This window comes from Pan troglodytes, chromosome 10 (assembly GCF_028858775.2).
Source record: "Pan troglodytes isolate AG18354 chromosome 10, NHGRI_mPanTro3-v2.0_pri, whole genome shotgun sequence".
Lineage (NCBI taxonomy): Eukaryota > Metazoa > Chordata > Mammalia > Primates > Hominidae > Pan > Pan troglodytes.
This window is the reverse complement of record NC_072408.2, coordinates 127,676,284-127,698,281: the sequence shown is the minus strand read 5'-3', so window position 1 is coordinate 127,698,281 and position 21,998 is coordinate 127,676,284. Positions and strand designations below refer to the sequence as shown.

The 21,998-nt window shown below is 39.6% G+C and overlaps 1 protein-coding gene across 5 annotated transcripts in view; it reads left to right on the top strand.

Moving 5' to 3' along the window:
* The window catches only part of SPPL3 (signal peptide peptidase like 3), a 137,480-nt gene that overhangs the window by 22,401 nt on the left and 93,081 nt on the right, over window positions 1-21,998 (top strand). For 2 of the 5 annotated variants that reach the window (XM_063784809.1, XM_054662939.2), the window contains exon 1: window positions 12,504-12,541. In XM_063784809.1, coding sequence (XP_063640879.1) covers window positions 12,519-12,541 — 23 coding nt within the window. In that variant the 5' untranslated portion in view covers window positions 12,504-12,518. 5 annotated transcript variants of the gene reach the window in all.

Genomic DNA, 21,998 nt, shown 5'->3' with positions numbered 1-21,998 from the left:
GTCAGAATTTTCTTCCTTTTAAAGGCTGGATAATACTTGACTGTATGGGTAAGACCACATTTTGTGTATCTATTCATTTGTTGATGGGCAGTAGTTGCTTCCACCTTTTAGTTACTATGAGTAATACAATGAATATTGGTGTACAAATATCTGTTCGAGACCCTGCTTTCAGTTCTTTTGGATATAAACCTAGAAGTGGGATTGCTCAATCTCGTATGGCAATTCAACATTTAATTTTTTTCCTTCTCTTCTCTCTCTCTCTTTTTTTTTTTTTTTTTTTTTGAGGCAGAGTCTCACTCTTTTGCCCAGGCTGGAGTTCTGTGGTGCTGTCTTGGCTCACTGCAACCTCTGCCTCCTGGTTCAAGTGATTCTCCTGCCTCAGCCTCCCACGTAGCTGGGATTACAGGCACACACCAACACGCCCGGCTAATTTTTGTATTTTTAGTAGAAACAGGGTTTCACCATGTTGGTTAGGCTAGTCTTGAATTCCTGACCTCAGATGATCCTCCCGCCTTGGCCTCCCAAAGTGCTGGGATTACAGGCGGGAGCCACCGCACCTGGGCAACATTTTAATTTTTTGAGGATCCACCATTACCATTTTCCATAGTGACTGCAACATTTTACATTCCCACCAGCAATGTATAAGGGTTTCAGTTTTTCCACATCCTTGCCAACACTAGTTGAATTTTGTGTGTGTGTGTGTTTTCTTTCAATAGCCATCCTAATGGGTATGAAGTGGTATCTCATTGTGATTTTGATTTATATTTCTCTAGTGATTAGTGATGCTGAGCATCTGTTCACATGTTTATTGACCATTTGTGTATCTTTGGAGTAGTGTTTATTCACTTCCTTTGTCCATTTTTTTTTGGCTGGGTTGATTGTTGTTGAGCTGTAGTTATTAGTATATTCTGGATATCAATCCCTTATCAGTTATATGATTTGCAAATAATTTTTTTTTTCCCCCAAGACGGAGTCTCTCTCTGTCGCCCAGGCTAGAGTGCAGTGGTGTGATCTCGGCTCACTGCAGCCTCTGCCTTCCGGGTTCAAGCGATTCTCCTGCCTCAGCCTCCCGAGTAGCTGGGACTGGAGGTACGTGCCACCATGCTCAGCTAACTTTTTGTATTTTTAGTAGAGATGGGGTTTCACTATGTTAGCCAGGATGGTCTCCATCTCCTGACCTCATGATCTGCACACTTCAGCCTCCCAAAGTGCTGGGATTACAGGTGTGAGCTACCACACCCGGCCGATTTGCAAATAATTTCTCCCATTATGTAGGTTGTCTTTTGATTTTGTTAATAGTGGCCTTTGGTGCACAAGTTTTTACTTTTGATAAGGTTCAATTTTTCTGTCTTTTGTTGTGTGTTCTCTGGTGTCACATCCATGAAATCTGCCAAATCCAATGTCATGAAGCCCTTCTCTTTTTTCTTCTAAGGGTTTTTAGTTTTAGCTCTTATTTGTATGTCTTTGATCCATTTTTGAGACTATTTTTGTATAATAGTAAAGGTCCAACTTCATTCTTTTGTGTAATTCATTTTTAATAGGATAGTAGTGTACCATATACGCTGAGATTCGTTATCTGGCTTTTTTCACTCAATAATGTGTCTCAGCCCCAGTGTTTTTTTTTCATCCTGTCCTCCAGTAGCCTGTTGAGTGGTGTGAGTCAGTATGTAGGAAAGCTTTTGAACATGGCTCCCTTCACTAACAGTTAAAATTAAAAGAAAATCAAGTAGGATTGTTAAACCTAGGAATGAAAAGTGAAAAAAAAAAAAAAAAGATAAAAGCAGGGAACAGAGGTGGAGTATGGGAATTCCAAGTATCACCAACTTCTGCTTTTAGGGCAAATTGCAACTTTATTGAAAATTTGTGAGGCACATTGTTAAACTCTGTATATATATGTAAGTTTTTTAAATCCACATTTGACTACATGTGTATATATATAACTTTTACCTTTAAATCAGTCCCCTGAAATGTAGGTGGTGTTTTTCCCATTTTACAGATGAAAAACTGATTACTTACCCAAGATTTTATAGTTAATGAGTGGCAAATGTAGCATTTGAACACAGGTATTTTTGACTCTGCAATTAATGGTTCTCTGTGATAATGAGAACCTTTAATCAAGTAAGCTTGAAAAAGGCTGCATATTAAATCCCTCTCTTGGAAATTTGGTCTGAATTAGCATATTATGAGCTATGAGAAGTTGGGCGGTAAAAATCTCTGTTTAATTTTGCTTTAAATATTAAGACGCTCACTTGCTTAAAGGAAGAGTTTGCTCAGCGTGTTAACAATACCTGGAACAGTTCTCCTTTAACATTATTTTGGGAAGTACCACTCACAGTTGCATTCTATTTTCTTGTATCAAATCAAAGGACAGTAAGTTAAATCCTAACTAGGTGAAGAAGAGAATCAGTCCGTAGAATTCTCTAACACAGACCAGGTGTGCAGCTTTTGGAGCGGGGGAGATGAGGAATGTCAGTTTATACTTCAAAGTCTGCTGTGATGATATAACTCAAAAATAATGTGCTTTTCCAGAGGTGAATTGCATGTGACTACAGCTTCCCCTGTCCACATGACAGGTATTAAACTGTAGCTTTATTTTATTTTAGTTTTATTATCTTATTCTTTTTTTTTTTTTTTTTTTTGAGACAGAGTTTTGCTCTTGTTGCCCAGGCTGGAGTGCAATGGCGCAATCTCGGCTCACCACAACCTCCGCCTCCCAGGTTCAAGTGATTCTCCTGCCTCAGCCTCCCAAGTAGCTGGGATTACAGGCGCCCGCCACCACACCCGGCTAATTTTGTATTTTATGTAGAGACGGGGTTTCTCCATGTTGGTCGAGCTAGTCTTAAACTCGCGACCTCAGGTGATCCACCCGCCTCAGCCTCCGAAAGTGCTGGGATTACGGGCGTGAGCCACTGCGCCCGGCCTTATCGTCTTATTCTTAACCCTACAAGGAATGCAAGGCTGTAGCTTTATTTCAGTGTGTATGGTATGGTAAGATAACACAACAGAAGGATTTAAGGCATAGATAATTTAAGAAAAAATAATTTTTGACCGGCAATACTTCTTACATATGGGCTTTGAGTTTAAGGATTTTATCTTGGTCCTGAATTGTTCATTTTAGCTCTGCCACTGATAAACATAAGCTGTGATATAGGAAATGAAAGATTGTCTCTATTATGGGTGTATTATTTAAATATTGAACAGAAACTCGTGTCAGAGATGGTCAGCAAATGAATGAATCAGCAGCCCATTAGCATTTAGCTTATAAGAGAAAGTCATTTATCAGCTGAATTGAGACCCAATCCCTTGATTAGGCATTGCTTTTAGTATTCAGTAGGGCTAATCCTATCTTTATGTTTTTACAGAGTGTTCTTTGATATTTTTGCCCACTTATTTTTCCAAGTTTTCCCAAGTTCCGTAAAGTATCTTGTTAATGATTTCATTGGAAGTATGTTACAGCTGTTACTTAACTGGGACAAAATCTTCATGATATTCTGGTATATTCCTTCTCTGCAACTGACCAAGTTTTTGTTTTTTGTTTTTTAAATACTACATTAATTACCAAATATTTTATACTTTTTGTTGTTTTAATTAAGATATTTCATTTTTTTCCTAGCTGGTCATTACTGGTATGTAGAAATACATTTTATTTTGGCCTTTACAATTCCTTTCTTATTTCTCACTCTGATATTTTTATTTTCCTGTTTAATTAATTTTTTTTTTCTTTTTAAGACAAGAGTCTTGCTCTCTTGCCTAGGCTGGAGTGCAGTGGTGCAGTGGCTCACTGCAACCTCTGCCTCCCAGATTCAAGCGATTCTCCTGCCTCAGGCTCCCAAGTAGTTGGGATTATAGGCATGAGCCACCATGCCCAGCCTACACTGATTGCTTTTCAAATATTAAACCAGCCCTGCATTCCTGAAATCATAACATGTTATGCTTTTTCTTTCTTTTTTTTTTTTTTTAAGACAGAGTTTCACTCTTGTTGCCCAGGCTGGAGTGCAATGGCATGATCTCGGCTCACTGCACCCTCCACCTCCCAGGTTCAAGCGATTCTCCTGCCTCAGCCCCCCGAGTAGCTGAGACTCCAGGTGCCTGCCACCACACCCAGCTAATTTTTATATTTTTACTAGAGACAGGGTCTCGTCATGTTGGCCAGGCTGGTCTTGAACTCCTGACCTTGGGTGATCCACCCGCCTCTGCCTCCCAAAGTGCTGGGATTACAGGCGCGAGCCACCACTCCTGGCCGGGTTATGCTTTTTCTATATGGCAGGGTTTGATTTGCTAACATTTTGTTACAGATTTTCACGTCTCTATTCTTGAGACACACTGGTCTGTGATTTTTTTATGTCTTTGGTTTTGGTATCAGGGTAATGCTGGCCTTATAGAATGAGTTGAGAAGTGTTTTCTGTCCTCTTCTGGAAGATGGTGTAGAATTGATAATTCTTTCTTCAGATGGTTGGTAGATCACTAGTGAAGTCATCTGGACTTGGAGTTTTCTTTGTGGGAGGATTTTAAGCTACAATTTCAATTTTGTTACCAGATATTGGCCTGTTTAGGCTATATATTGATTTAGGGTTTGTATGTATCTTTATCCCAATTTATGTTGAAATTGGTAGTTTGTCTCTTTCCATTTCATCTACGTAGTCTAATTTGTTGTTTGTATAAGTTTGTAGGGTTTTTTTTTCTACCTTTTAAATGTTTGTAACGTCTGTTGTGATGTTCCTTCTTTCATTCCTAGTGTTAGTAATTTGTACTTCTCCCTTTCTCCTGATCAGTTTAGCTAGATGATTTTATCTTTTCAAAGAATTGCTTTTAGTTTCATTGCTTTTTCTCTAGTGTTTTTCCATTTTTTTTATGTCTGCACTCATGTTTATCATGTCCTTCTTTCTTTGCATTTAATTTGTTTGTGTGTGTGTGTGTGTATGTATGTGTTTCTCAAGGTAGAAGCTTAGATCAATTTGAAAACTTTCTTCTTTTCCAGTATAGGTATTGAAAATTATACGTTTCCCTCTAAGCATTTTTTAGCTGCATGCTGTACATACTGTACATTTTGGTCTGCTTGATTTTCATTCAAGTCAAAATATTTTCTTTCTTTCTTTTTTTTTTTTATTTTTTTGAGACAGAGTCTTGCTCTGTCGCACAGGCTGGAGTGCAGTGGCGCGATCTCGGCTCACTGCAAGCTCTGCCTCCCAGGTTCACGCCATTCTCCTGCCTCAGCCTCCCAAGTAGCTAGGACTACAGGTGCCTGCCACCACGACCGGCTAATTTTTTGTATTTTTTTTAGTAGAGACGGGGTTTCACCATGTTAGCCAGGATGGTCTCGAGCTCCTGACCTCATGATCTGCCCGCCTCAGCCTCCCAAAGTGCTGAGATTACAGGCGTGAGCCACTGTGCCTGGCCCATTCAAGTCAAAATATTTTCTAATTTCCCTTATTATTTCCTTTGACCCATGAGTTATTTAGAAGTGTTTTTTCTTCTATTAATTTCTAGTTTAATTCTCTTGTAGTTAGAGCATATGCTTTGTATTATTTCAGTCTTTTTAAATTGAGGGATGGAGGTTGTGTGTTTTTGGTGGTCTAGAATATGGTCCATGTTGGTGAATGTTTTAAGTACACTTGAAAATAATGTATATTCTGCTGTTACTGGGTGAAATATTGTATAAGTATCTATGAAGTCAAGTTGGTCAGTAGTCCTTGGTGATTTGGGGGGGGGGTCTGTTTGTTTTGCCAATCACTAATCATTTTGTAATATCCCTCCTAATATTCCTTGTTCCAAAGTCTACTTTGTTGATATTGACACCACTCCAGCTTAGTGCCTGTATGGTGTATGTATTTTCTTTATCTTTTTAATCTGTGTATTTATATTTAAACTATGTTTCTTATACATAGCATGTGGCCGGATCTTACTTTTTTGTCCAGTTTGACAATCTGCCTTTTAGACTAGGTGTATCATTTACATTTGATGTAATTATTGATATGCTTATGTTAAAATTTTTTTCCTTCTTGGAATTTATTTTTCATCTTTTTTCTCCTTTTCCATGTTTTCCTGCCTTTTTAAAACATGAAGTATTTTTGTGATTCCATTTTATCTCTTTTTTTTTTTTTTTGAAATGGAGTCTCTGTCGCCCAGGCTAGAGGGCAGTGGCACAGTCTCGGCTGACTGCAACCTTCACCTCAGGGGTTCAAACAATTCTCCTGCCTCAGCCTCTGGAGTAGTTGGGATTACGGGCGTCTGCCACCATGCTTGGCTAATTTTTTGCATTTTTAGTAGAGATGGGGTTTCACCATGTTGGCCAGGCTGGTCTATTCTTGATTTACTAGCTTCACATCTTTGTTTTATATTTTTAGTGGTTGATACAGGGTGTATAGTATGCATCTTCATCACCATCTATGTTGAAATAATGTTATACTATTTCACCTGTAACTTAAGCATAATTTTAAAAATTTTAAGTTTTTTCTATTAATTTTTTTCTGTTTTAGTTATTTTCATGGCATAAAAGGCCACCAGTAATTAGTGCCTTAAAACAACACTATTGCCAACTTAGTCTGTGGGTTAGGCATTTGGGTGGGGCACAGCAGAGATGTTCTGTCTCTGCTTCATGATGCCTGTGTCCTCTGCTGAGGCAGCTCAAATCTGGGGGCTGGGATTATCTGAAGGTTTACCCACTTGCATGTTAAGCAGTTGATGCTGGCTCAGACCTTAGCTTAGTCTGTTGGCCGGAACCCGTGCACGTGACCTTTTTATGTGGCCTAAATTTTCTTACAATCTGGTAGTTGGGTTCCAAAGGCAAATGTCCTAAGAGAAGAGAGCCAAATAGAAGCTATATTGGCTTTTGTGACCCAGCCTTGACTAGTGTCACTTCTGCTATATTTTTTAGGTGGAGGCAGTTACGGAGGTTTGTCTGAATTCAAGGAGAAGGTGCATAACCACCTCCTACCCCACCAGCACACACACACACACTCACACTCACACATCCTCTCCTATCCCAAACTCTCCCCCACATCACACACACCCTCTCGTATCCCAGCCCACATGCTCTGCTTCCAATGTGACATCGACAGGAATATTGATGCCATATTGGAAGCAAGGCATGTGGGCTGGGAAAGGAGGCAGTCTTTGGAAAGTATAGTCTACCACACTGCTGCCTTTGTGCTGCTATTATCAGGCATTTTAATTCTTTGTATGTTATGTTACACAATACATTATTATTTTTGTTTTAAACATGTCTTTTACATTTACTCACTTATTTCTTTTTTTTTTTTTTTTTTTGCGACAGGGTCTTGCTCTGTCATCTAGGCTGGAGTGCAGTGGCGCAATCTCGGCTCACTGCAACCTCTGCCTCCCAGGTTCAATCAATTCTCCTGCCTCAGCCTCCTGAGTATCTGGGACTACAGGCACCCATCTGCCCGCCCAGCTGATTTTTATATTTTTAGTAGAGATGGGGTTTCACCATGTTGGCCAGGCTGGTCTCGAACTCCTGACCTCAAATGATCCACTCATCTCAGCCTCCCAAAATGCTGGAATTAGAGCTGTGAGCCACTGCACCTGGCCATTTTATATAAAGGACTTCAGCATATGTGAATTTTGTTATCCGAGGGGGATCCTGGAATCAATCCCCCGTGGATACCAGGATACCAAGGGATGATTGTACTTTCAGTGATTTATCACTTTCATTTGTCAACAGATTTTATGTCAATTCTCCTTTCTACTTTGCCAGCTTTTTTTCTTTTTACTTTTTAAAAAACTGGTAAAATGTATATATAACATAAAATTTACCATTTTAATCGTTTTTAAATGTACTGTCATGTGGTATTATGTGTATTCACATTGTTGTGCAGTCATCATCACTGTTTACCTCCAGAAATTTTTCATTCTTTTTTTTTTTTTTTGGAGGCGGAGTCTCACTCTGTCGCCCAGGCTGGAGTGCAGTGGCATGATCTCAGCTCACTGCAACTTCTGCCTCCTGGGTTCAAGCGATTTTCCTGTCTCAGCCTCCCGAATAACTGGGACTATAGGTGCCTGGCGCCATGCCCAGCTGTTTTTTTTGTATTTTAGTAGAGACAAGGTTTCACCATGTTGCCTAGGCTGGTCTTGAACTCCTGAGCTGAGGCAATCTGCCCGCCTCCGCCTCCCAAAGTTCATCTTCTTAAACTGAAACTCTGTGCTTATTAAACAGCAACCCCCATTTTCCTCTCCCCGAGCCCCTGGCAGCCACCATTCCACTGTCTACGAATTTGACTGCTCTAGCTAGGACAAATAAATGGAATCCTATATTTGTCCTTTTGTGACTGGCATACTTCACTTATCATGTCTTCAGGGTTCATCCCTGTTGTAGCATGTATCAGAATTTAAGAATTAACTTTTTTTAAAAAAACTGAATAATATTTGAATGTATAGATAGGCCACATTTTTCTTACCCATTCTTTCATCACTGGGCATGGGTTGCTTCCATCGTTTGGCTATTGTGAATAATGCTGCTGTGAACATTGCTGTACAGACATCTCTCAAGACTCTGCTTTCTGTTCTTCCCAGGTTGATTTTTGCATTCATCTTTGTATCTTTTTTCTTTCTTTTTTTCTGAGACCGAGTTTCACCCTTGTTGCCCAGGCTGGAGTGCTCAATCTCTGCTTACCGCGACCTCTGCCTCCCGGGTTCAAGTGATTCTCCTGCCTCAGCCTCCCGAGTAGCTGGGATTACAGGCATGCACCACCACGACCAGCTAATTTTGTATTTTTAGTAGAGATGGGGTTTCTCCATGTTGGTCAGGCTGGTCTCAAACTCCTGACCTCAGGTGATCCACCCGCCTCAGCCTCCCAAAGTGCTGGGATTACAGGCATGAGCCACCGCACCTGGCCCTTTTTTTTCTTTATTACTTTGCTTTTATTCTGAATCTGAAGATGTGTTCTTTTTTCCATGTTGACAATATAATTTAAAATTGAATGTTTCTTTTACAATCTACATCCTTTACAGTAAGCTAAACATTTTTGGTTACATTTGTTGAAAACAGTATGAAAGATTCAATGGCTTTATGTCACTGACAAATTTTCATTTTGGACAACATGCTAGTGTGAGTAGTTTCTGGTCCAGTGAAATCCAGTTTTCAGATATTCCTATTTTTGGATTCTCAGCTGTGTATTTGAAATCATCACATTTGAAATTTGTTTGTTCCAGAACATATATGTTCTCATTCTTGTTTGTACTTGAGTCATGTTTAATCACATATATTTGTAGTATGCTTAGATGTAGTAGTTTCCATTTTCATAACTACTTTTCTGTTGATGCATTATGGTGAATTGCAGCTACAAAGTCATACTGTGTAGTAGTGAAAATGCTAACATAAGAAGTAAATAGTAGCAAGCAAAGGATTTTTAAAATATCCAACCTAGTCATATATACCCATTTAGCTCAGTAGTTCTCAGCTGTGGTAATACCATTCTCTGGTGTGCCATTTTTGAAATTCATGAGAACATTTTTGTTTGGCACCATAGTAGAGGTCGTTACAGGCATTTAATGGACAGGGTTTAGGTCTGCTAGATGTCTTGCAGTGTGCAGGAAAGTGCTACAGCGAATAACTATTCTGTCTCATATGGTGTTTGAAGCTCCTTTAATTACGTCTAAAATATTTTACATATAAACACAAATCATTTTTTACATGATAAACTACATTTTCTATGAATGGCACTGTTGTGTAAATCAAGGAGTGAGTAATGTTTTTTCATTTAAGGCTTTACCGAGAGTTTGCCATTTTGGTAGAATGCATCACCTACAGCAGTACTCCTCATGGTATCGTAGTCACCATTCGACACACCTGATTCAGTCTGCATTTGTTGCTGTCACATTCATGGTGATGTTTCAAACTGATGCAAGCATTTTATTATATCATGTTATTTCCTAGTGTATTGGTGCTCGAGTTTTAATATATTAAATAGTGTTTTATTATGAATCAGCTTCCTTTTCTTTATTCCCCATATTATAGTTAGGACATTGTAATTTTTTAAGTTATGTAGACTATTAATATAATTTCAATATAATGAAGAGACTTAAAATTTTTCATTATGAACAGATGTGAGGTGTGGTAAACTTGGGAGCCAGTGAATTGACTGAATTATAGCAGTCGCTATGGCACCTCCACAGCCTTTAAGATTACTTCAGTATTTCTGTGAAAAGTTATTAATATTACACTTCAGATGTATATGAAAATATTATTTTATTGATTTTCCTTAGAAATTACCACACCATTGGCCGGGCGTGGTGGCTTACCCCTGTAATCTCAGCACTTTGGGAGGCCGAGGTGGGTGGATGACGAGGTCAAGAGATTGAGACCATCCTAGCCAACTTGGTGAAACCCCGTCTCTACTAAAAATACAAAAATTAGCTGGGCATGGTGGCATGCGCCTGTAGTCCCAGCTACTTGGGAGGCTGAGGCAGGAGAATCGCTTGAACCCAGGAGGTGGAGGTTTCAGTGAGTCAAGATCGTGCCACTGCACTCTAGTGACAGAGTGAGAATCCGTCTCAAAATAAATAAATACAAATAAAACAAAAACAAAAAAAGAAAAAGAAAAAAGAAATTACCACACCATCTGTCTGTTGACCACTTGACAAGTGATTGGGTGATACTGGTGGTCCGTGGACTACGCTTTGAAAAGCAGTGCCACACATCCTGTATTGCTTTTGTATTAACCTTGTTGTCCTCAATTACTGAATTTGCTCTGTACTCCACTTTATCAGGTACCATTTTTTCCCTAACATTTTTTTTTTATTTTGCAGTGACAGGGTCTCGCTCCGTCACCCAGGCTGGAGTGCAGTGGCATGACCATGGCCCACTGCACCCATGACCTCCCAGGCTTAAGAGATCCTTCTGCCTCATCCTCCCGAATGGCTGGGATTATAGGTACACACCACCATGCTTAATTTATTTTTTGTAAAGATGAGGTCTCACTATGTTGCCTGGGCTGAACTATAATTTTTATACATAGGCTGGGTGCGGTGGCCCATGCCTGTAATCCTAGCATTTTGGAAGGCCAAGGCATGCGGATCACTTGAGGTTAGGAGTTCGAGACCAGCCTGGCCAACATGGTGAAACCCCGTCTCTACAAAAAATACAAATTTAGCTGGGTGTGGTGGCAGGTGCCTGTAATCCCAGCTACTCAGGAGGCTGAGGCAGGAGAATCACTTGAACCCAGGAGGTGGAGGTTGTGGTGAGCCGAGATCATGCCTCTCCGCACTTTAGCCTGGACAACAGAGTGAGACTCTGTCTCAAAAAAAATTTTTTTTTTAATACATGAGTTGTCTAATACCATAGTTTTTCAACTCTAAGATAAACTTCTTCTCAGCACCATTAAATATGTATGTGTATATATATATATATATATATATATATATATATTTTTTTTTTTTTTTTTTTTTTTTTTTTTAAGACAGAGTCTCGCTCTATAGCCAGGCTGGAGCGATCTTGGCTCCCTGCAACCTCCGCCTCCCGGGTTCAAGCGATTCCCCTGCCTCAGCCTCTCAAGTAGCTGGGACTACAGGCATGCACCACCACACCCGGCTAGTTTTTTGTATTTTAGTGGAGACAAAGTTTCACCATGTTAGCCAGGATGGTCTCGATCTCCTGACCTTGTGATCCACCCACCTCGGCCTTCCAAAGTGCTGGGATTACAGGCATGAGCCACCGCGCCCAGCTACACCATTAAATATTTTTGGTGGTCCTTTGTAGTTCTTAATGTCAAAAGAAATTCACCAAGTGCTGTCGCAGATGTCATTGCCTGCATATATATAAACTTTGCCATGCATGGAGGTGTCTTTTCAACCATTTATCATCAGATTAAAGTTATTTGCACTGACAACATTACACATGGCTGAATTTTAAGTTAAATTTAGATATGTAATTATTTTCTGTATCTTTCTCAAAAAGAGTATGCTACAAGGATTATTTTATATGTAGGAAATAGCCTGTTCCAAGATAAATAATACAGTTAAAAGCAATAGAAATTGCTAAATCTTAGGAGTACATTGTAGAGTTTGAGAGATAATGGAGGTTACCTGTGACTGACTCATGACTTAGGATGGATTGTCACTCAAGCACTAATGTTTTAAAAAACGTTCCTTATTTTTAAGAGAAACTGCTTAATTTCTAGGGACATCTATTTGAGGAAAGATGAAACTGAGTTTAAAGACAAAATTCAGAGGATTCTCAGATGTTCTTTTATTTGCCTCAGAATTATGCTGTCAGTCCCAAAGATGTCAAAAAGAACAGAATTCTGACTTTGAGAAGTGACATGTTTGATACTATTGCATAACTGGAGATGGCCAAAAGTTCAGAAAAATCATTAGACTTTGAATGTTAAGAAAGTTTCAGTTCAAACTTTTATCAGATTCTGAAAAGGAAAGTGGTATGTAACTGTTTTGAGAAATGTATGCTATTATTTTACAATCCATTGTGTCTTAGAAGAAATACATTATTTCTCCGTTTTAAATTCTTTCCTTTTTTTGAACATGCCTTTTTCAGGATAAACTTTGCCATGTGTGGAGGTGTCTTTTCAAGGTAAATTATGCCTTACTATTTCAGTTAATTCAGAAAATGACTTTTGATGATTGACTATCTTTTAATAGTTCTAAATTCCTCAAATATAATGTTCTCTCTAGAGGTATATGTCCCAACCTTGCATAATAATAGGAATTTCCTAATGTGTTGTTACACGGATTCCCAGACTCTTTCCCTTAAGTTTATGATGTATAGTCTAGGGTGGAACCCAGGAATCTAGATTTGGCGGAGGTACCTTAGGTCACAGGCCTCCAACGTTTTTGGCACCAGGGACTGGTTTTGTGGAAGACAGTTTTTTTATGGATAGGGAGGAGGGGGATGATGTTTTGGGGATGATTCAAGCACATTACTTTATGTTGCATTTTATTTCTGTTATTACACTGTAATATATAATAAAATATAATTATACAACTCACCATAATGGAGAATCAGTGGGAGCCCTGAGCTTGTTTTCCTGCAACTAGGCAGTCCCACCTGAGGGTGATGGGAATCAGTGACAGATCATCGGGCATTAGATTCTCATAAGGAGCACACAACCTAGATCCCTCGCATGCATAGTTCACAATAGGGTTCTCACTCCTATGAGAATCTAATGCCACTGCTGATCTGACAGGAGGTAGAACTCAGGCGTTAATGTGAGCGATGGGGAGCAGCTGTAAGTACAGATGATTTTGCTCACTTGCCTGCCTGTCTCCTCCTACAGTACAGCCCAGTTTCTAACAGGCCACTAACTGGTGGCAGTCTGTGGCCTGGGGGTTGGAGACCCCTGCCTTAGGTGATTCTTCCAGGCTAGCTTGGGAAACACTGCTGTAGAGCGTAGGCTGCTTCCTGGGGATCCTGCCTAGTCTTGACTACTGTATAAAATTTCATTGCTACAACTTAGAATGCATCTACTATCCCAGGATTATAGTAATATAATATATACTAATAAATACAGTAATATTTAGAATATTGGTAACAGGTTGTGAGCACTTAACTGTGTGTAAGGACCTATGCCAAACACTGAATAGGTTGTTGAATCCTCACAACTTTCATAGATAGATACTATTATACTCATTTTGCAAATAAGGATAAATAATCTGTACAAGGCCTTACAGCTAGTAAGTGGTAGACCCAGGATTGGAACCCAAGCAAACTGACTTTAGAGCCTGTGCTCTTAAACCACACTGTACTGGCCGTTGTAGATCAGATGCTGAGCTGTGCTGATTGTGCAGTGCATTGTAGAGCAGTGTACAGTTCACTATGAGCGTGAGGTAACAGATATGGTAAGACATGAAACAGTGGCATTTTCATGTGGGAGGGTGTCAGAGCAGTCAGCAGTTATATTAAAACAGTAACCAATCTTGAAGGGCCACAAAGTGATCAACTGGGTAACTGTTGATGTTTCTCTAGATTAGCACTTCTCAAAGTGTGGCCCCTGTTTCCCTGGAAATCCCTGAAAATCTCTCATGGGATCCTCAACGTCAAACCTTTATATAGTATTTCTGAGAAGTTATCTTTCTCTCTGTGTTAACATTTGTATTGATGGTACTGCTGGTGCCTAAGCGTGAATCAAGGCAGTGGCACCAAAGTGTGCTCATAGACATTGTATTCCACACACTCTACAGTTTTGTTTTGTTATTTTTTTAACCCAGTTTCACTTAAGAATGCCCTTAATGAAGGAGTAAAAAAATACTCCTTTGATTAACTCTTGACACTAGATTGCACATCTTTTTAATGCTTTGTGTGATGTAATGGGAAGGTCACACAAGGCACTTCTGCTGCGTGTTGAAGTACTGTGGTTGTTTTAAGGAAAAGCACGTGTAGGGTTGAGTTACATGCTGACCTACCATCTTTTTTCATGGACATTTTTACTTTTAAGAATAACTAATAAACTATGGTTATTCAGATTTGAGTATTTGGCAGATTTTGTCAAAAATGAAAGGACTGATAGTATTTGTTGCCAGTGATAAGATTTTTGGGCTTGATGACTTCCCAGGTTTTGTTTTTGTTTTTGTTTTTTGAGATGGGGTTTCGTTCTTGTCTGGGCTGGAGTGCAATGGCATGATCTCGGCTCGCTGCAGCCTCCGACTCCCGGGTTCAAGCAGTTCTCCTGCCTCAGCCTCCCAAGTAGCTGGGATTACAGGCATGTGCCACCACACCCGGCTGATTTTTATATTTTTAGTAGAGATGGAGTTTCACCATGTTGGCCAGGCTGGTCTTGAACTCCTGACCTCAGGTGATCCACCTAGCTCGGCCTCCCAAAGTGCTGGGATCACAGGCGTGAGCCACTGGGCCTGGCCTACAACTTCCCAGTATTTAAAGACTTCTGTGATGAGATCAGTGGTAATAGTAACAGATGGAATTTTTAGTATTGGATAATGAAATACATAAGCATTTTGAAGAGCTCACAACTGAGGAAACAAATATTAACTTACCAATGCATGATGTACAGAATTATGCATGGGTAAGGATCCATTCAGAGTGAAGGCAGACATGGATTTTAATGTAACAGAGTACAGAAAGTTCATTGATAGGGTGTTAGATTTTACATTGGAGCTAACCTTTAGGAAACTACCGTCTAGGCTGGGTGTGGTAGCTCATGCCCGGGATCTCAGCACTTTGGGAGGCCAAGGTGGGAGGATTGCTGGAGGCCAGGATTTCAAAACCAGCCTGGGCAGCAAGCAAGGCTCCATCTCTGCAAGAAAAAAAGAAAAGAAAAGAAAAAGAAAGCTACAAGAAAAAAAAAAGAAGCTAAATATGGTGACTTGACCCTGTGGGCCTAGCTACTTGGGAGGTTGAGGCAAGAGGACAGCTTCCGCCCAGGAGTTCGAGGCTACAGTCAGCTGTGATCACTCCAGGCTGAGCAATAAAACGAGAATACATTTCAAAAAGAATTAAAAAACCTACCATCTGTAGAATTTCATTTCAGTATTGAAGAATAATATCTACGATTACCTGAAAGGCTCTTAAAATACCACTCACATTTTAAACTATAGATATGCATGCAGTTGAATTTTCTTCATGTACTTGAACCAAACTATGTATCATAGTACAGATTAAATGCCGAAGCAGATACGAGAATACTGCTGACTTCGATTAAGCCAGACATTAAAGATATTTGCAGAAATGTAAAACGGTGCCATTCCTCTCACTAATTTTTACTTTCAAAAGAGTTATTTTTCATTAAAACTTTTTTTTTTTTCTTTTGAGATGGAGTCTCACTCTGTCACCCAGGCTGGGGTGCAGTGGTGTGATCTCAGCTCACTGCAACCTCTGCCTCCTGGGTTCAAGTGATTCTTCTGGCTTAGCCTCTGGAGTAGCCGGGATTATAGGCATGCACCACCACACCCAGCTAATTTTTGTATTTTTAGTAAAGACAGGGTTTCACCATGTTGGCCAGGCTGGTCTCAAACTCCTGACCTCAGGTGATCCACCCACCTCAGCCTCCCAGAGTGCTGGGATTACAGGTGTGTGCCACCATGCCTGGCCTAGATATTGTGATAAATATATATTTGGTCTTTATCCCAGGTTCCTGGCATAGTAGCTTTTATAATAAAGCCCTTAGAATTTCGTGATAGAGGAGAGAGGAGCATCTTTTGTTATTCATGAGAAGTCCCTTTCAGCCCTACCTGAGTTTATGCTAATGAGCTGAGTCTTAGTGGGCTCCTAAATAGCTTCTGGATGATGACTGGTTGCTAGAAGAACCAATAGAGAGGGTTGGAAATATAACCCCTTCCCTCAACCTCTGCAGAGGGGAGAGGGGTTGGAGATACAGCCCAGCCACGAAAGGCCAGTGATTTAATCAATCATGCCTGTGTAATGGAACCTCCAAAAAATCCTTAAAAATTGAGTTCTGAGAGCTTCTGGACTTGTGAACTGGTGCTGGGAGGACAGTGCACCCACCGAAGGCATGGAAACTTTGCACACTCCTCTCAGCCCTCCATTCCTTGCCCTGTGCATGTCTTTTATTTTTCTGCTCCTGAGTTGTATCCTTTATAATAAACCAACAATAGTAAGTAAATTGTTTTCCTGAGTTCAGTGAGCCATCCTAGCAAATGATCAAACCTGAGAAAGGGATTGTGGAAACCCCCAACTTTGTAGCTGATGAGTCAGAAGTATGGGTGACCTGGACTTGATACCGGCACCTGAAATAGAGGCAATCTCATGAGACCTAGCCCTTAACATGCAGGGCCTGTGACACCTTTGGGTAATAGTGTCAGAATTGAATTGATGAACATCTAATTATTATTGGAAAATTGGTTATTGACATGGAAAAAACCCACACATTTGGTGTCAGAAGTGTTAAGAGTAGAAACAGATCATAGAAATATGTGTAATTTATGTTAATGTATAATGAGTTTATTTTAAAATGAATAAATATTTTTCATATTCACAGTTTCAATGTCTAATATGGTAAATATCAGGAAGTATAATCTATATAAACAAATGCCCTTTGGGGTCCTCAAAAAGAGTCCTGAACTAAAAAGTTTGAAAACTACTTCTCTGGACACTGTGGACATTATTTTCTGTAGTACTGCCTACATTGTAATTCATGTTCACTTATTTACTATTGTTTTGGAATCTTAATACCTTCAAGTATGTTGCTCAAAATTCTAGAATTGAAGACATGAAGATGTTGAGCACTACAGCCCAAAGTGATATTCCCAATCCTTTGAGTTCCCAGTCCCTCTCTTACCCCTAACTCCCTCACAGCCCTTCTGTTCTCTCCTTTTGGTATCTCAGAAATCTTGGGTATCAGAAATCATTTCATTATACAAGTAACAAGGAATAAGATAACCTGTTAGAAGATTGGATTGGTTTTTATATGTTACAATTTCAGGCATATGATTTTTAAATCTGCCAGAGAGGTGATTGTATACTGAGTGTAATATCAGTCAGCGTACTCCCCTGCCAGATAAACCAGGACTCAGTCCGCTGCTAGGATGCGTTTCAATGAAGACATCTGACCTGTGTGGTATGTCTTCAGGGCATTGTAGTTGACAGTAGTAATGCAAGGATCTACCACAGCCTGTTTAAAATATGACTAGAAATGTGGCTGCTGGAGTAGCTAGATGAAATATAGACCACACTGATAAAAAAAAAAAATCTTACTCTTTTTCCCTTCCTGTTATTTATTGCCAACACCCTTTTCAAGGATCTGTCCTTTTGGAGAATTTTTGTACTTTGTCTCCTTCCTTTTTCTGTTTTTCTAGCATGTTCTCATTTAAGAATAAGCAAACTATGGCCTGCAAGCCAAATCTGACCTACAACCTGTTTTTGTAAATAAAGCTTTATTGTAACACAGCCATGCCCATTTGTTTACATACCATCTATGGCTGCTTTCATGCTAGAATGGCAGAGTTGATTTGAGTACAGTTGGCCCTGTCTCTGTGGGTTCCACATTCATGATTTAGTCAACCTCAGATAAAAAATATTTGAAGGAGAAAAAACAAAAGTAATACAAATGAAAACAATATGGTAAAACGGGTATTTATATAGCGTTTTCGTTGTACTATGTATTGTAAGTAATATAGCAGTGATTTAAAGTATATGAGAGTCCTGTGGAGCCCTGAAATGGGAGGGGGAAAAAAGTATACAGGTGGATGTGTGTAGGTTGTATGTAAATACTACACTGTTTCATAAGGGACTGGAGCATCCAAGGATTTTAGTATCTAGAAGGGGAGTAGGGGGTTGTACTGGAACCAGTCCCCCAAAGATAGGGAGGACTGTAGTTGCCACAGAGACCATATTACTTACAGTGCCTAAAATATTTACTCTTTTACATAAAAAGTTTGCCGCCTTCTACTTCTCTTACTATTTCTAGCAAAGTACCAGACTAATTTCTCCTTCTCTCCATCCAATTTGTCACGAACAAACTTTTGTGCGTGTGTATAAAATATAATATACACAAATTACCAGAAAAAAGAAACAAAAACTTAACAAAATACATGCCCAGATTTTTCATTATTAGAGTCAACAGATGGAAAATTACCAAATTGCTATAATGAGGTTTAAACATCCTCAGTTTTTGCACTTACCTTGACATGGATCCGTTGCTAACAGTTCATGAAGCAATACCAGTGCTAAACCCACACTTTAAACAGTCTTGTTCTTGTAGTCTGTTACTGGACAACTTTTATATTTATACAACTTATTTACTTCTTTCCTGTATTTTTATTGATTGAGTATATTATACATAAATTTCTGGTTGAGTATGCTGTATAGGCGATGATACACACTGAAAGTGATGTAGATGGACCTCCATTGGTGAGCCAAGCCCTTTCTGGATAATGTGATATAATCTTTATTGCCTTAAAGACCCTACTCAGTGACTGAGTAGACTTTATTTTTGAGGCAGGGTCTTGCTGTGTCACCCAGGCTGGAAGTGCACTGGCATGATCATGGCTCACTGCAGCCCAGATTTCCTGGGCTCAAGTGATCCTTCCACCCAGCTAATTTTTTATTTTTTATTATTTTTAGAGATGGGGGTCTCACTATGTTGCCTAAGCTCTTCTTGAACTGTTAGCCTCAAGCAGTCCCTGCGCCTTGGCCTCCCAAAGTGCTGGGATTACAGGAATGAGCCACTGCACCCAGCTAGACTTTTTTTTGTTTGAGTTGGAGTCTTGCTCTGTTGCTCAGGCTGTGGTGCAGTGGCGCGATCTTGGCTCACTGCAACCTCTGCCTCCTGGGTTCAAGCAGTTCTCCTGCCTCAGCCTCCCGAGTAGCTGGGAATACAGGTGCGCACCACCATCCCCAGCTAATTTTCTATTTTTAGTAGAGACAGGGTTTCACCATGTTGGCCAGGCTGGCTTCGAACTCCTGACCTCAGGTGATCCACCCGCCTCGACCTCCCAGAGTGCTGGGAGCCACCGCACCCGGCCCCAGCTAGACTTTTTGAGTCTGTATGTTTTCTGTTGTGTTTAGGTGTAGTGTAGCTTCCTTTTTAATTGGGATAATAATGGCTGTAGAGATAAGTTTCAAAAAGAATTATTTGCTATCAGTGGTTCCCACAGGATTTGTGTTTCAAGTACTGTTTGAAAAAACAAAAACTTTTTTGTCAAAGTAATAATGCACACTGCTGTATACTGTCACAATTCTTAACTTCAGTTATTGCTTGAAAAGACTATTTACATAGATTCAGTCATCTTTGTCTTATAAGGAAGGTATGTAAGCATTTTTAATTTTTTCTCTCATAGCACAGTACAGGTTGAGCATCTGATATCGCAAAATCCAAAATTATCCAAAATGCAGAACTTTTTGAGCTCCAACATGATGCTGAAAGGAAAAGCTCATTGTAGCATTTTGGATTTGGGATTTTTGGATTTGCAGTGTTCAACCAGTAAGTATAATACAAATATTCTGAAACCCCCACCACCCCCCCACCCCAATAAAGAGGGAGATCTGAAACAATTCTGGTCTCAAGCATTTTGGATGAAGAATACTTAATCTGTATGTTTTCTTTATAGAAAAAAAATTAAAATTTACCCATAGAGAGATTTTCTTACTATGCCTTCAAGAAATGCAATGAGGCAGAACAAAATTGAAAACATAACCATCTCTTATAAGGACCCTAGAGTGACTAAATAAGTAAATACTGATAGATTATAAAAAGAAACTGATTGGTAAAAAGTTAAACAAATTTACCATGTGACCCTGCAGTTTCACTTCATAGTTTGGCTGCTTATAAATTCTCGGCTCACATTTCGTTTTCTCTATTATGTTCTTCCATAGAGTGTTGCTGTCAGAGACTAGTGATATTCTCTTTAGTTATTGTTTTTAGTTTTTGTTATGCTTCCTTGCTTTGATTTTCTTCTTTGGGGACTCCTATTGTATACATTTTGGATCTTCTTTGCCTGTTTTTCTGTAGATTGCCGCTGTCTAATCTTTTTATCCCTTTCCTAATTTTTCCATCCTATTTACTTTCTAGTTTCTTTAAGGCATTATCTGTTACCCGTTGGTTGTTCATTCTTGTGTTTCTTTTAGTTTAGTGTTCATTTCTGAAATTTCTGAGTTTTATCACCCCTTTTGAGTTGTTCTAATTCAGATTTATGTTGCCTCTTCATATGATGTCATTTTCTTTGTTTTTTTTTTTCTTTTCTTGAGATGGAGTCTTGTTTTTGTTACCCAGGCCTGGAGTGCAGTGTTGCAATCTTGGCTCACTGCAACCTCCGCTTCCCGGGTTCAAGCGTCCTGCCTCAGCCTCTTGAGTAGCTGGGATTACAGGTGCCCGCCATCACACCTGGCTAAGTTTTGTGTTTTTAGAGATGGGGTTTCACCATGTTGGCCAGGCTGATCTTGAACTTCTGACCACCTCGGCCTCCCAAAGTGCTGGAATTACAGGCATGAGCCACAGTGCCCAGCCATGATGTCATTTTCTTAAAAAATTTAAAATTTCAAAATAATATTGTGTTACAGTTTTTACCTGTTTTAAAGGCATGTTTTTTTTCTGGTATGTTTTCATTGCTCTCTGCCTCCTTTTCTCTCTTTTTAAAATAATGACTTTGAGATAAAACCACAGTGCTTTCCTGTTGTTCATTTTTAATGAAAATTAATTTTCTTTCTTTTTAAATATATGTTAAGTTCCAGGATACATGTGCAGGACGTGCAGGTTTGCTACATAGGCAAACATGTGCCATGGTAGTTTGCTGCACCTGTCAACCCATCACCGAGGTATTAAGCCCCACATGCATTAGCTGTTTATCCTGATGCTCTCCTTCCACCCACCCCTGTGACAGGCTCTGGTGTCTGTTGTTCCCCTCCCTGTGTCCATGTGTTCTCATTGTTCAGTTCCCACTTATGAGTGAGAACATGTGATATTTGGTTTTCTGTTCCTGTGTTAGTTTGCTGAGGATGATGGCTTCCAGCTCCATCCATGTCCCTGAAAAGGACATGATCTAATTTCTTTTTATGGCTGCATAGTAGTGTATATGTACCACATTTTCTTTATCCAGTCTAGCATTGATGGGCATTCGGGTTGATTCCATGTCTTTTGCTATTATGAATAGTGCTGCAATAAACAAACACATGCATGTGTCTTTATAATAGAATGATTTATATTCCTTTGGATATGTACCCAGTAATGGGATTGCTGGGTCAAATGGTATTTCTGCTTCTAGATTCTTGAGGAATCGCCACAGTGTCTTCCACAATGGTTGAACTAATTTACATTCCCACCAACAGTGTAAAAGCATTCCTGTTTCTCCACAGCCTCGCCAGCATCTGTTGTTTCTTGACTTTTTAATAATCGCCATTCTGACTGCTGTGAGATGGTATCACATTGTGGTTTTGATTTGCAGGAAATTAATTTTCATAAACTGAGAGAGAGAAGTGGGCAGGAAGACTTTAGCTTTCTGGCTCTAGAGCTCCCTCTTTTGACTTTTCTGGTGGAGGGGAAGAGGGAATCCTAGCACTTTCAGACATCTGGTCATTACTCTTCCTGGTTCTTTATTTGGGCCACCTTCTTCCTTTTCTTCTC